Source organism: Ursus arctos, unplaced genomic scaffold (genome assembly GCF_023065955.2).
Source record: "Ursus arctos isolate Adak ecotype North America unplaced genomic scaffold, UrsArc2.0 scaffold_3, whole genome shotgun sequence".
NCBI classification, from domain to species: domain Eukaryota; kingdom Metazoa; phylum Chordata; class Mammalia; order Carnivora; family Ursidae; genus Ursus; species Ursus arctos.
The window spans coordinates 50,650,571-50,663,944 of NW_026622985.1; the positions used below are offsets into that span (position 1 = coordinate 50,650,571).

The following is a 13,374-nucleotide window of genomic DNA, read 5'->3' on the forward strand; positions in this document are numbered from 1 at the left end:
ACATGAAAAGAATATAAATATACCATAATAGAAGATTGACTTTTATGCACATATTCTGCTGCCATTAAAATACTGTTGGATACTAATTAACGACTTGAGAAAATGTCTGGGATCTATTAAGTGAATAAAGCAGATTATAAGATAGGATATACTATAGGAATTTTTTTTTTCTTTTTTGGTAAGAATGTGCTTGTGCACTAAAAAATGGGAGGGACTCCTGGGTGGTGCAGTCAGTTGAGCGTCCGACTCTTGGTTTCAGCTCAGCTCGAGATCTCAGGGTCGTGAGACTGAGCCCTGCATCAGGCTCTGCGTTTGGCTTGGAGTCTGCTTGGGTTTCTCTCTCCCTCTCCCTCTGCCCTTACCCTCCCACACTCATGTACGTCTCTCTCTTAAAGAAAAAAAAAAGATAAATCTTTAAAAAGAAAATCTTAAAATTGGAAAAAATAAAAAGTAATAGTAACTGATTATCTCTTAGTAATGGAATTTTAGATTTTTCTCTCAACACTGGCATGTTTATTTTCTTTGTGCTTCTCTACAGTTGCAACTTTTTCTCCAAATATATTATCATTTACCCATACAAAATAAATTAATGTCACTTAAATATAAAGTTCAATGTATTTACAAAAGATGAAGATATTTACAAATTATGCAAGAATCTTGGTTAGCCAGCTCCCAGTTATCATTAGCATATTTTGGAGTTTTGCTTTTGTCCTTGTTTTTCCAATCCTTTCCATTCCCAAGTAAATAGGCAGTTTGCAGTAATGAAGAAGAATCAGGTTGAACATTTGATAGGGTTTTATAAGCAAGAGTCTATTAGGTAGCTCATGAAATGTCACGGGAAGTACTTAGTTTTGTAAATCCTGTATCATGAACTTAGATAAATTGCTCATAGATAGTAATTCCTGCCTCAAAGTATTTGCCTTAATACTTGTAGTTCATACAAACTTGTTAATACCATCTGTGGGGTAAATCAAGATTTTGACCAGAGATGATCAGGGAGTTATGCGGAGGGTATGTTCAGCCTATTTGGTCGTGTTCCCATTGGAGAGTCGTCATAGTGTAATCGAAGAGGTTTCTTGTGCAGAAAAACAAAACCAAGAGACCCTCAGCCAAAGGATGGTATTTCTGGGCGGGCCTGGTTAAAATGCAGATATAATACATACGTAGGCTAGAACCCATAAACATGTTAAAGACTTTGTGTATAAAATTCCCTGGGCTCGGTGAGCCAGGCTCCGCAGGCCCGGTATATCAGATGGAGAATTTAGGGGAAGCAAAAGAGACCATGCCATTTCCAGAGTATCAGAAAAGTGCCGGGTGAGAACTGAATCTCCTGGGGTCCCAACATAGAGTCACAGATGGCAAAAACTGCCAAACCAGAGCTGTAGGGACAAGGAGAGGGAGGAGGCCCCTGACGACCGGCTCGCTAACTTCACGGCTCTTCCCCAGACCTGCCCTGCTCTTCAGTGTGACTGTGCTTTTCTTCAGGTCAACCTCACTGAGCTGAAAGCCTTTCCCAACCCGCCGAATGCCGTTACCAACGTTACCGCGGCCGTGATGGTCCTCCTGGCTCCCCGGGGCAGAGTGCCTAAAGACCGAAGTTGGAAAGCAGCTAAAGTCTTCATGGGAAAGGTATCAGACAGCCTGGCAGGATGAAAATGCCCACAGTTTCTCTTCTTAGTACCGTGTTTCTACTTGACAGCAAAAGATGTTCAAACCAAAGGAAATCATCTTTGCATTTGTCCAGCGTAATCTGCCGCGTGTGCTCTGGACTTACGATTTTTGTTTGCCAAGTTGGAGGTTAGCTTGGGGTTATTGCATACCTAAGTCAACACTAGCAGCTCTCAGAAGGTTGCTAATTATTTGCAAAATTATGAAAGCGGTTACGTGTAGGAGGGAGAAAATTACATGGATTTCTTATGCTGGAAAAATGTTGCTAGTGCATGAGAAGCTGAGGCAGAGGGGCCTTTTGGTAGGTGTTTTTCCTTTTCTGTCTTTTCTTCAAAATGTGAATGCCTCCTGTGTGGGGACTGAATATTTTACCCTGGGATAGAAGAGATTTTAAAAGTGTCCATTGCTAATTCTCACTTCATACCATAAAGACCAAACAAGCCAAACAGTAGGATAAATGCAGCTTGCCAGTTTCGCCTTTGTAATGTGAGTCCTAAAAGCTGGTTTTAACTTTTGATCTTGGAATTTTCTCTGCAGCCAAAATGGGTTCATTGCAATCAGTCTTTTTGCTTTACAGGTTGATGATTTTTTGCAAGCGTTAATTAACTATGACAAAGAGCACATTCCAGAGAACTGTCTAAAAGTAGTAAATGAGCAGTATTTGAAAGACCCAGAGTTCAGTCCAAGCCTGATTCGGACCAAATCCTTTGCAGCAGCTGGTCTGTGTGCCTGGGTCATCAACATCGTGAAGTTCTATGAGGTATCAGTCTTACTCCGCTGGGCTACAGCTGTTACTCGCAAGGACCATCAAGATACTAATTTCTGTAGTGGCAAAAAAAAGTAAAATAGTTTGATGTTTAATTACCTGAATAAGATGAAGTTCTAAGATTGAGACCCAAAAGTGTCAGACTAAACAGAGTTCTACACAGGAGGATATTTGAAATGTTTGAAACTATCTTTTTTTTAGGGTAGAGTGATCAGCTACTGTAGATCAAATAGCACTTAATTTGATTTGATTAGATAAAAACTTGCTGGTTGATTAATTATATTTCTTTCTTTTTTTTTTTTAAGATTTTATTTATTTATTCGACAGAGATAGAGACGGCCAACGAGAGAGGGAACACAAGCAGGGGGAGTGGGAGAGGAAGAAGCAGACTCATAGTGGAGGAGCCTGATGTGGGGCTCGATCCCACAACGCCGGGATCACGCCCTGAGCCGAAGGCAGACGCTTAACCGCTGTGCCACCCAGGCGCCCCTGATTAATTATATTTCTTTATGTTAAAATATTAACTTTGCAGGGCACCTGGGTGGCTCAGTCAGTTAAGTGGCTGCCTTCAGCTCGGGCCATGATCTCGGGGTCCTGGGATCGAGCCCCACAGCGGGCTCCCTGCTCAGCGGGGGGTCTGCTTCTCTCTCTCCCTCTGCCTCTGTGTGCTCTCTCGCACTCTCTCTCTCTCTCTCAAAATCTTTTTAAAAATTTAAAGAATAAAATAAATTTAAAAATATTAATTTTGCATTGACTTGAAGCAACTGCAGGTCTCAATTCATGTTTCAACTCAATCCCATCTCTTAACGCAGAAATTGCCACCATCTATTGTAGACTTAATGAGATGAGGAAATGCCCCCCTCCTTTTTTTGTCTTTAGTATTTTAACGACAAATACACTTTTCATATTACGGTCTAATCCAAAAGTTTGTATTTTCAGGCAGCATAGCGAGAGATGATCATTTCATTTAGTAACTTATTTATCAGGTTCTCACCGCCTGCCACCTGTCCTGCCAGCACTTGGCAGAACTCTGGACGTGAAAAGGGAACAGTGCAGGGCCCTTAACTGAAGAACCATCTCATTTTTTTTTTCTTGGAAGGTCATATGTTATATTCAAAAATAGAAGTATGGAGGAAATACCAACTATAATCACTGCCAGTCCCAAAGTGATTTTCGTAAAACCAGGTTATAGCCTTTTATATTGGGGCCCGACGGGAAAGGGACCCACAGGAAGAGGACCCTATGGATCTGTCTCTTCAGTGGAAGCCTGTATAGAGCAAGTGTTGGGACAGATGGGAGCTGACATATAGCCTCTCCCCCTAAGAAAATGTCTGAGCCCTCTGCTCTCTTCGCACCATAGGTGGAATGATGAGCATGGAGCTAGACTGTGGCTGTGTTCTGTGTGGTTTTGCTATAAAAGAGAAAAGAAAATGTCATTTCCTTCCTCTCTTGCCAATGGGGAAGAAAGTAGGTGCCCCACATTCTCAAAACACCGAGTAACATAGGCTGAAGTTGGCAGGAACTTGGAAAGTGGAAGCACGGTTAATACTGTGAGACTATCTCCTGTGGTCCTTTCTGGGGTTTGAGAGTTTCTCCACACTTGTTTTCTGCTTTAAAATCAAGACTTGGTCCCCCCTTGAGCTATAGTTCCTGCCCACTGCAATTTCTAATGATAGGAAGATTATCTGCAAATTTTAGGACAAACCTACTGGAGCATCTTAATATTGTTTGATGTCTATAGCAATTTACGCAAGGATTTATAACTCTCGTGTCCGGAAAAAATGACTCAGTCGTGGACAGCCAGACAGAATTTGGGAGGCTGTGTAGATTTTGGCTCTGCCGTTGGGTAGTGCCATTGCTAAGAAATAAAACCCATATTGTCAGGTGAGCTAGAAATTGTAGTGACAAAGCTTCCCTCAAATGTAGGGTTGACCGATCGTGTGTCCTCTCTGCCTCTCATTACCCCACGAGTTAAACCCCATGTGGATTTTCAGGTCTACTGTGACGTGGAACCCAAACGGCAAGCGTTAGCCCAAGCCAACTTCGAACTGGCTGCAGCTACTGAAAAACTTGAGGCTATCAGGAAAAAGCTTGAGGTGAGTGCGAAACGCAACACTAAGGAAGTTCCCAAGAGGTGGCACCTCCCCCCCTTAGAGAGGGTCGCGTCTGAGTCCAAGCAAGCAGAAAGGAGCTTGAGCTTTCATCGGTACACTCATTTTCATACTCATTCAGTTGATACTTTCTGTCTGCTATATGCTGGACCCCGACCTGAAAAAGTAGAAACTTTGATGATTTCTGCACTTAAAAACCTTTCCTGGTCTGATAGGAGGAGGAAGAGCATTGCCCATGGTGATTAAAGGCAAGGATTCTGGAGCCAGACTTCTTCCTGGAGAGATGAGAGAAAATTTCAGAGGGAAGCCGTACTCGACATGGGCTTCAAAAGTTTCCTAGGAATCCCTGGGGTCATTAGGTTGGAAATGGTATTCCTAGCAAAGAAGGAAGAAAAAGGAAGAAGCAGTTGGTGGGCTCGAGGAAACTCAACAGGCCAGAGCCCTAAGGAAGACGAGCGTTCGGGGGAAGGTCAGGAATAGCACAGTGACGAGGAATGAACTTGTAGAGGTGAGCAAAGGCCTTCTTTGACTCTTAGGCTACAGAATTTGAATGTTATCTGATGAGTGAAATTGGAAGCTTGGAAAGATTGTAATAGGCTAACAGTGTGATCAAACTGACTTGTAAACAACTGAGCAGAGGCAGGAGGAAGGGAAGTGTCCATACGCAGGCACACAAGTCCCAGGCATGGCAGTGGGTCCCAGTGGGGCCTCCGCTAAGGCAGGAGCAGCTGCGATGGAGAGAGTGAGTGGGTGCCAGGCTGGCTGATGGCAAGGGGAGAGGGGGCAGGAACCAGAAGAGGGATGTTGAGGCCATAGTGCCTGGCCTGGAGGAGCGCAGCGCAGTCAGACTGATGGCACTGTCCAGCCCTGGCAACTTAGGGAACCCGTGGGAGCTTCAGTTCCGTTTCTGTAACATGGTGATTGGAACAGCTGCTTTTCAAGGTGGGCGTTTGTGATTTATGGCTCCCCGGGACCCGGTCTGCCTTCTCGGGGAGTATCTTGGGGAAATGATGCCTCCTCACTGGAGACACTCAAGTGGGGCTTTTCCCAGAGGTGCCCCTCCCTTCTCCAGCTAAAGGCTGGACATACGATCCAAGCTTTGCCACTTTCTGCCTCAGTCTCTAGAATTTGAACCATGAGCATGGGAATAAAGACGGCTGGCAGAGGTCATGCGTTCTAGAGAGAGGGTCCAGTTGAGACTTCGGAGGAGTTCCTGTTCCTGAGACTCTCAAGAGCTCCTGGGTGCCTATTCTGTGGTTCTCTGCCTTTTTCCTCCCTCCTAAGAGCCTCCCCAACCTCCATTTCCTTCTGGTAAATTCCCTGCAGCTTGAATCAGCTGGGGGTGGTTTCTGTTTCCCCCCATCTATGAACTGTGATGCATTGAGATGCTACTGTGTGCAGTACACAGTCAGTGCTTCATAAATGTTAGAGTTTCCACTCATCCTGTAGAAAACCCTGTGTTGGGTGTTCAGCTGTCAGAGCTGCAGTTTGGAGGCGGGCCGGGCTCAGGACTGTGGATTTGAGAACCCTGGCTGTGAGGGTCATAGATGTAGGGAGGTGGTCCGGCGGGAGTGTAAAGAATAAGGCGCAACGGGAGCTGAGGGTAGACCTCAGGGACAATGTTCCTGTCACAGAGTGCATCCTGCCGTGGGTCCCCTAAGCAGGTCAACTCAGCCGCCATGGTCGTCGGGGCATCCGGTGCTCACAGTAGCCAGGCGGCTTGTGAGCCCAGCTTCTTACAGAATGAGGCCTGAATTAGACCTGCTTATGTCAGAGGCCACGACTTGTTACTTTGGCCAAAAAAAAAAAAAAAAAAAAAATGTGTGTGTGTGCACGCATGTGCACGCGCGCAGTGTGTGTGTGGGGTGCACTTCCTAATAGAGGGCACCTCCCAGATTTAAGGGCAGGTTCTCAAAAGACGAGGGAGATCATCTTTCCAGAGCAGAGCCTGAGGTATTGACTTTCTGAATCTATCAGGAAGGAATTCAGTCGGGCTCTCATTTTACTATTCAGTCATTAAAAGATGTCTTTCTTCTGATAGCTATTTTGATAAGATGGTTAATAACCCCAGAAGTCGTCTTAAGATACGGAACATTTCAGCCCCTCTCCCTGTAATTCGCGCCTCCTTCTCTGTCTGGAGTACTGCCTCTCCTGCACTTCCTGACCCTCGCTCCCGCCCACGTGGCTCGCCCATCCTCTCCTCCCTGTGCGGCCCACGCACACTTCCCATGACAGCGCCGTCCGTGCTGTTCAGTAAACACCTGGTGACTACTGAAAGAAAAACAGGCGAACTGTTGATTTAGATAAACTTAGAGGAAGCATACTCATTTTATAAAAACTACCTTCCTTGGTCAAAACTCTCAACTTGACCAAAGCCTTTAAAAAACATTGCCATCGACTGTGAATGGTTTCATGTTAGTTGCAAGCAATTTAATGTTCCTAGAAACGGGATGAGGGTACCAGCCACATGTGATCCTAACCACAAGACTATCTGTGGTTGTGGAATTAGTGATCCTTTGGACACAGCTTGCAACTGGCTGAATAGAATTGTTCGTGTCAGTTGTTTTCAGAGACCCACGACACAAGCAGAGATTCACGTATCAATAAGCCTCAGAGCTAAGTTTGCAGACACAGGGAAAAGAAGACAGAGTAATAATTGAAATGTCTTGATGAAGAATGGCTCCTCCCATCCCCCTACCACAAATGGATTTCCAAAGAGTAGTTTCTTTTTTTTTTAATGTTTTTTTATTATATTATGCTAGTCACCATACAGTACATCCCTGGTTTCTGATGTAAAGTTCCATGATTCATTAGTTGCGTATAACACCCAGTGCACCATGCAATACATGCCCTCCTTACTACCCATCACCAGTCTATCCCATTCCCCCACCCCCCTCCCCTCTGAAGCCCTCAGGTTGTTTCTCATAGTCCCAAAGAGTAGTTTCTAATGCAACAGAGTCTCTGCCGTTCCCACCACAGTGCCGTTCGCTGTGAAGACGCCGTGGCTGGCCGTGGCAAGGACCGTGCCTCCGCGTAGCTGCTGTCTGTTGGCATGAGTTAGATGAATGTTGGAGCCCAAGCGAAATTACAGCTTTTGCTAGCTTTGCCTTCGTTTCCTGCAGCCCCTGATTTTTCCTCCCTCCTGGGTTTCCCTCCTGAGTTTACGTCTCCTGTTGCTGTCTTGCCTCGCACAGTAGGGCTGTGTCTGGCAGCAGCATCTGTGCTGCGATGGCAGTCCATTCATACCAGGGTCGGTCTGTATGTTTTTGTTCCTTTTACTCTTCATCTCTGTAAAGACTAAAAGATGGCCTTTTAGTGAAGGCTGAGCAGAAAAGAACTGGCTGAGTTGGAGTGGAAGCACGGCTGCCGCGTCTCTCAAACATACAGGAGCAAAGGGTGGCCATAAAGAAAATCTGCAGTCATTCTTGTTGGGGCCCTGGTTCTCCAGGTGTGTCCCCTAGACCAGCAGCAGCAGCAGGGTCCCTGGGGACTCGTTAGAAGTACAGATTCTCAGACCCCACCCCAGACTGACGGAATGAGACACTGTGGTGGGAGAACCCTGGAGTCCGGGTTTTATCAAGCCCTCCAGGAGGTGCTGGAACACACTCATGTGCAAAGCCCTGGTTTTAGGATGCTTGATGGGCTGGATCCCTTGGGCTGCGTCCCTCCTTTCTCACTCCATTTAATTCTGGAACCTGAGAGGCCAGGGCCTGTGAAGAACTGTGAAGGAACCGAGATTTGACCCTACTTGCAAGCTAACGAGTTAGCCTGCCACAGTTTTACGGACACGGGCGGAAGACCCGACCCCTGGGGGCAAGAGTCCGGGGGACGCCGTGATGTACAGTGCAGCCAGCGGCACGGACGTCATGCATCGCTTCTCTGGGCCCCCAGCCCGTGGAGTGATGCAGCGGAGACGAGCTGATGCTGTCCGCCCACCGTCAGTGTCGCAGCTGAGACGTGCCAGGCGCAGGAGCCCCCAGTATAGAGAGCACAGCAACTACAGCTGCTCAGCCTTCACCCCGGAAAGAAACCTATCCTTCTTCTTCTTCTTCCCGGGAGACAGTTCTGGCTTCTGCCCAGAGAGGAACACCCAGAAACCAGGGCGAGAGACTGTGGTCTCCCAACAGTCAGCTCCCCTTCCCAGCTTTATGCAGGGAATGGATAGAAACCACTTTATACCTTAGTTCTATGAATATTTAGGTCAGCCCAGGAATTGGGTAACATTATTTCCATTTTGCAGGTGATGAGACCGAGGCACAGAGAGGTTAGGTAAGCGGTCTGCCTTGAGGCCACTTCACTGGTAGCAGGGAGTCAGTATGAACGCAGGAGTTGGAGGCCAGAGCTCCCATGTGCTCCTGGATTTTATAAAACCACAAGTACTTCTAATAACCTAACAGACATTTAAATATTACTTATTTTAATCTGATTTCTACTTGGTGACATGTGATTATCTTCTCCCGTCCTCATATATTTGATCTCATTTTGCGTGTTAATCTTAAGTAGGACACGTACATCTTTTAGAGGTGCTGCTTTAATGATATAAACTAAATAATGATATGATAATTGGGTCATTGACAGATACAAGCCATCTCTAAATTATGAATAGTGTATGTTCTACGGGTTTGCTTATTAAAGTCTCTTGGAACTTGGCACTCACTTACAAAAGCACTGTTACCAGTCTTATTTAGGATTGTTGGAGCTTGGCAGAGAGCAAGACGCTGTAGTAAGGAGTCTCCCTAGTACTGTTCTCTTAGGCAAGGGTTTTTCTGGCTCTCCATAACAGACACCTACTTAGAAAACCTTAAGCCAGAAAGGAGCTGGGGATGAGTCACAACTCTGAGGGAAAGAAGTGTGACTTGGTCTCGGGAGGAAAGAGATCCAGGAAACGGAAAGCTGCCACGGATGTCTACTAGTGTCTCTCCAGAGCCGTGTAACTTCTATTGCTGCCCTTTCTTTCTCTTTCTCCAGCATGGTTTTTTCCCTGCTTTCCTGCATCCCTGGTGGAACACAGTCCCTCTCCAAACGAAGCCCTCCAAAATGTACACCTCTTTCCTGGCTTTTGATGCCAAAGACAGTGACATACCTCTGAGTTTCAATGGCCCGTTTCCAGAAGTTACCATCTGGCCCAAGCTGGGTCAGGTTGCTGAGGTCTGGAGCTGCTCAATCATTAACACCCCTCTTCATTGCCTGAGTTACGGATCATTGAGAAATAAGAAAAGAGTCAGGAGGTGGAGAACCAAAAGATGACTGTTATTAGAATAAAGGTGGTACTGGAGGATGAGGCTTAGGCACAAGGGAGAGGGGACAGTGCACCCAGGGGGGTGTGAGTCTGGAGGGCTCGTCCACGCCCCCTCACCCCCCAGCGGCTGTGTGCACCCTGCTTAGTGCAGAAGGCAGGTGAGAAAAGCTCACAGTGAACTGGTCGAACTGGTCATCTCCCGTGGCACTGATGCATTTGTTATCACTAATCCTTTTCTTCCCTAACATATGTATGCTACAGGGGCAAAGGTCAAGGAGGCAGGGAGGTTGGTTTCATTGACCCATAGGTAATAGATGCTTTAAGATGATTATACTGTTTCCATTTTACCTAACAATGGCTCACAAGCTAATTTTCACTCTTATCTAGGATTTGGATCGAAATCTGAGCAGACTCACAGCTTCATTTGAAAAAGCAATAGCCAAGAAAGTCCAGTGTCAAGAGGAGGTGAACCAAACCAACAAAACTATTGAACTAGCCAATCGGCTTGTCAAGGAACTTGAGGCAAGTTGACCTTTTGTTCAAAAATCTCAAATATTCAGATCACCTTTTTTTGGATTTTATGTTTATTTGCTGTCCATAATAACTAAATAGACATGGAATCAATAGTGAAAGGAAATAATCAGCCTTCATACTATAGTTGCAACAGACGGAAAGGAAGAAGTGATGGATTCTTTACGTTTTTTAGAATAGAGCCGTGAACTCAGTGGTGTTCTAAGATACGTTAGAAACCAAGGACAGGTGTTGGATAACGGTGAGATTGAACTGTTGTCTGATTCTTTTAATATACGTTTGCAACTGAGTTGTACCATCAGAACATTTTTTTAAAGCTAAGCCTGCTTGGTTGGTCGGTTGGTTCTTCTGTGGTATCTTTTGACGAGTGACTGACAGAGTAATGTTAATAGTTATTCTATGAAATATTTTTTTAAAGATTTTTATTATTTATCTTAGACACAGGGTGCAGGGGGGAGGGGCAGAGGGAGAAGGAGAGAGACCGGCAGGCTCCGTGCTCAGCACAGGCCCGCTGCAGGGCTCGATCTCACAACCCTGAGATCATGACCTGAGCCGAAATCAGGAGTTGGATGCTGAAATGATTGAGCCACACAGGCGCCCCTGTGAAATAAAGGTTTTTAAAGCAATTCTTTATTAAATTTCTCCTGTTTGAACACAAGTGGTAGAAGAACATACAGCGTTTATCCTCAGGAAGTCACGAATTTTATTTGCTCTCCAATGTATAATTTATGCATACAATAGATTATTATTTGACCATGGAAAGGATTGAAGTCTTGGTACATATTATAACATGGATAAACCTTGAAAATATAAAGTAAATGAAAATAGGTGAAAGAAGACACAAAATACCACATGTCGTATGATCCCTTCTACATGAAATATCCAAAATGGGCAAAGCTACGAGACAGCGGGTTAGCAGTTACCAGAGGCTGGACAAGGCGGCAGCATCTGGAGTAATGCTAATAGATGTAGAGTTTTCCATTGTGTGAGAGAAACATGCTCAGATTGCTGGGAATGATCATACAAGTCTGTGAATATACTAAAAGCCACTCAGTTACGTACTTTACAGGGTGACTATCACAACATGTGAATTAAGTCTCTGTAAAGCTGTTATTTTTAAGTGCTACCCAAAAGTATATAACTGAACTATTAGAAATGCATTTAACTGAAGGTGATAGAAAAGTTGATTTACAGTGGCTTGAACAAATGGGAATTTATTTTTCACATACTGCAATAAAATTGCACGGGTAGACCGTTATCGTCATTGAGTCGGGGAATTAGTGGTCAGATACCGAATCTCTTCATACCCTTCTGCCTCTCCATACTTAGCAGCTGGTCCTTCACCCTCGTGCATTCTGCACCATCATCCCAGAAGGCTGCTACACCTGCACATTCAGGGGAGAGAGAAAATAATCTGGATTTTTCTGGATTTTTCTCCTTTTACATGAAAAACGGAAGTTTTCCTGGCAACCTGTCTAGCAGACAGCCACTTAGGCTTCTCTAGTCAGAACTAGATTGACCACATCTAGCTTCAAAGAAGGCCACCAACATGGGAAATGGGGTTATCATCCTTGGCTTAGCCGATCACAGTTCATCTCGTGGGGAAGGACACATCACCGCTCTTGAAAATCAGATTTCTCTTAGCAACAAAGGAGGGAGGATGTGTGTCAAGATGGGTTCGTTTGGGCGATAGCCTAACTTTTAAAGTCGACTTCAAAAAAATCTAATTAAAATTTACTACAAATTTGAATTCAACCCTTCCCTGACACTTATGGTTCATTGTACATAAACTCGGGGCCAACCTGTAAAATCCACTCTTTGCACCCCATCTCAGTAATTACAGTTTTGTTCTTCCAGTGGTTACGGCCAACAGCTGTGGACTCCCTCTTGGGTTTTTGTGCTCCTTCTCATGACCCACACTCAGTCCATCAGCATATTGTTTTGACTACCTTCAAAGTCCATTCCAAATCCTGGCCATTTCCCCCACACTGGTCCAGGCCACCCACTCCTCTCCCCTGCAGTACTTCCCTGGCCTCCACTATTGTCCCCAAAGTCCACTCCCCTTGCTGCAGCTGAGTAATTAAAAAAATTAACTTCATTTATGTTTTCCCTCTCCCAGAAGTCTCCAATAATTAATTGTCTAAATCAAGGTATAGTCCAAAGGCTTCCGCTGGCCTGCATGATCCAGCTCCCAGATGCCTCTCTGTCCCTACGTCTGTCACCTTCCCTCTGGCTCCAGCTTCGCTCCCTCCTTGTTCTTCCCTCATACTATCAGTCACTCCCGTACCGGTGGCCTTTGCCTTTTTCCTTCACATAGCTTACACATTTCCAAATAATGACGTCACTAGCTCCCTCACTTCCTTCAGGTGGCTGCTTAAAGTTCTCCTTATCACGTGGCTTCCCTCTGCCTGTACACACCCCCACCTCCACGCGGTAGCCCTCTTTGCACTTAGTCGGCTTATTTTCTTCACAGCATCTATCACCACATGACACACTTAAATACGTACGTATGTACTTCGGGGGTGGTCTTTTTTCCCCTGACTTGAATATAAGCTCCTCAAGGACAGGAGCCACATCTGTTTTCTTCACCCCTTGATCCCAAGGAGAGAGAATAATCCTTGGCACACCATAGGCACCCATCGGTACTTGTTGAGTGAGTGAGTCATTGAGTTTGGGGAACGACCTGTGTTCAAAAACAAAAAAATCCTGTAGCCCTCGGAAGATTCACTCTTCTTAGGTCAGTTGAGAAGTTCCACTGCTACCAGTGCACTTTGTACCTGTTCCCATTGAAAGTGATGTGATTTAAGTAGTTTGAAGTGTTTACCATTTGTGAGGTACCTAAGAAAATGAAAAAGTGCCATTTAATTAGACTGTTTGCTTGTAGTAGGTTTCGGATGTCCAAAATGTCTATGAAGGAAAGAACAGGGTCTACCATGTGTCTCTTCCACGCGGCAGGTGTTCCAAAGGCTTTGCTTACTCATGATGATTTAGACAAGGAGAGGAAAGAAGGTAAAACCATGTTAACTAGCCAAAAAACAAATTACATATATATTTGTATA

General features: G+C 45.1%; 1 protein-coding gene across 1 annotated transcript in view; it reads left to right on the forward strand.

Moving 5' to 3' along the window:
- Positions 1–13,374, forward strand: part of DNAH11 (dynein axonemal heavy chain 11) — a 308,187-nt gene that overhangs the window by 208,435 nt on the left and 86,378 nt on the right. Inside the window, 4 exon segments of the mRNA XM_057304208.1 lie at positions 1,486–1,629; positions 2,246–2,428; positions 4,429–4,530; positions 10,172–10,310. Of these exon segments, the coding sequence (XP_057160191.1) occupies positions 1,486–1,629; positions 2,246–2,428; positions 4,429–4,530; positions 10,172–10,310 (568 nt within the window).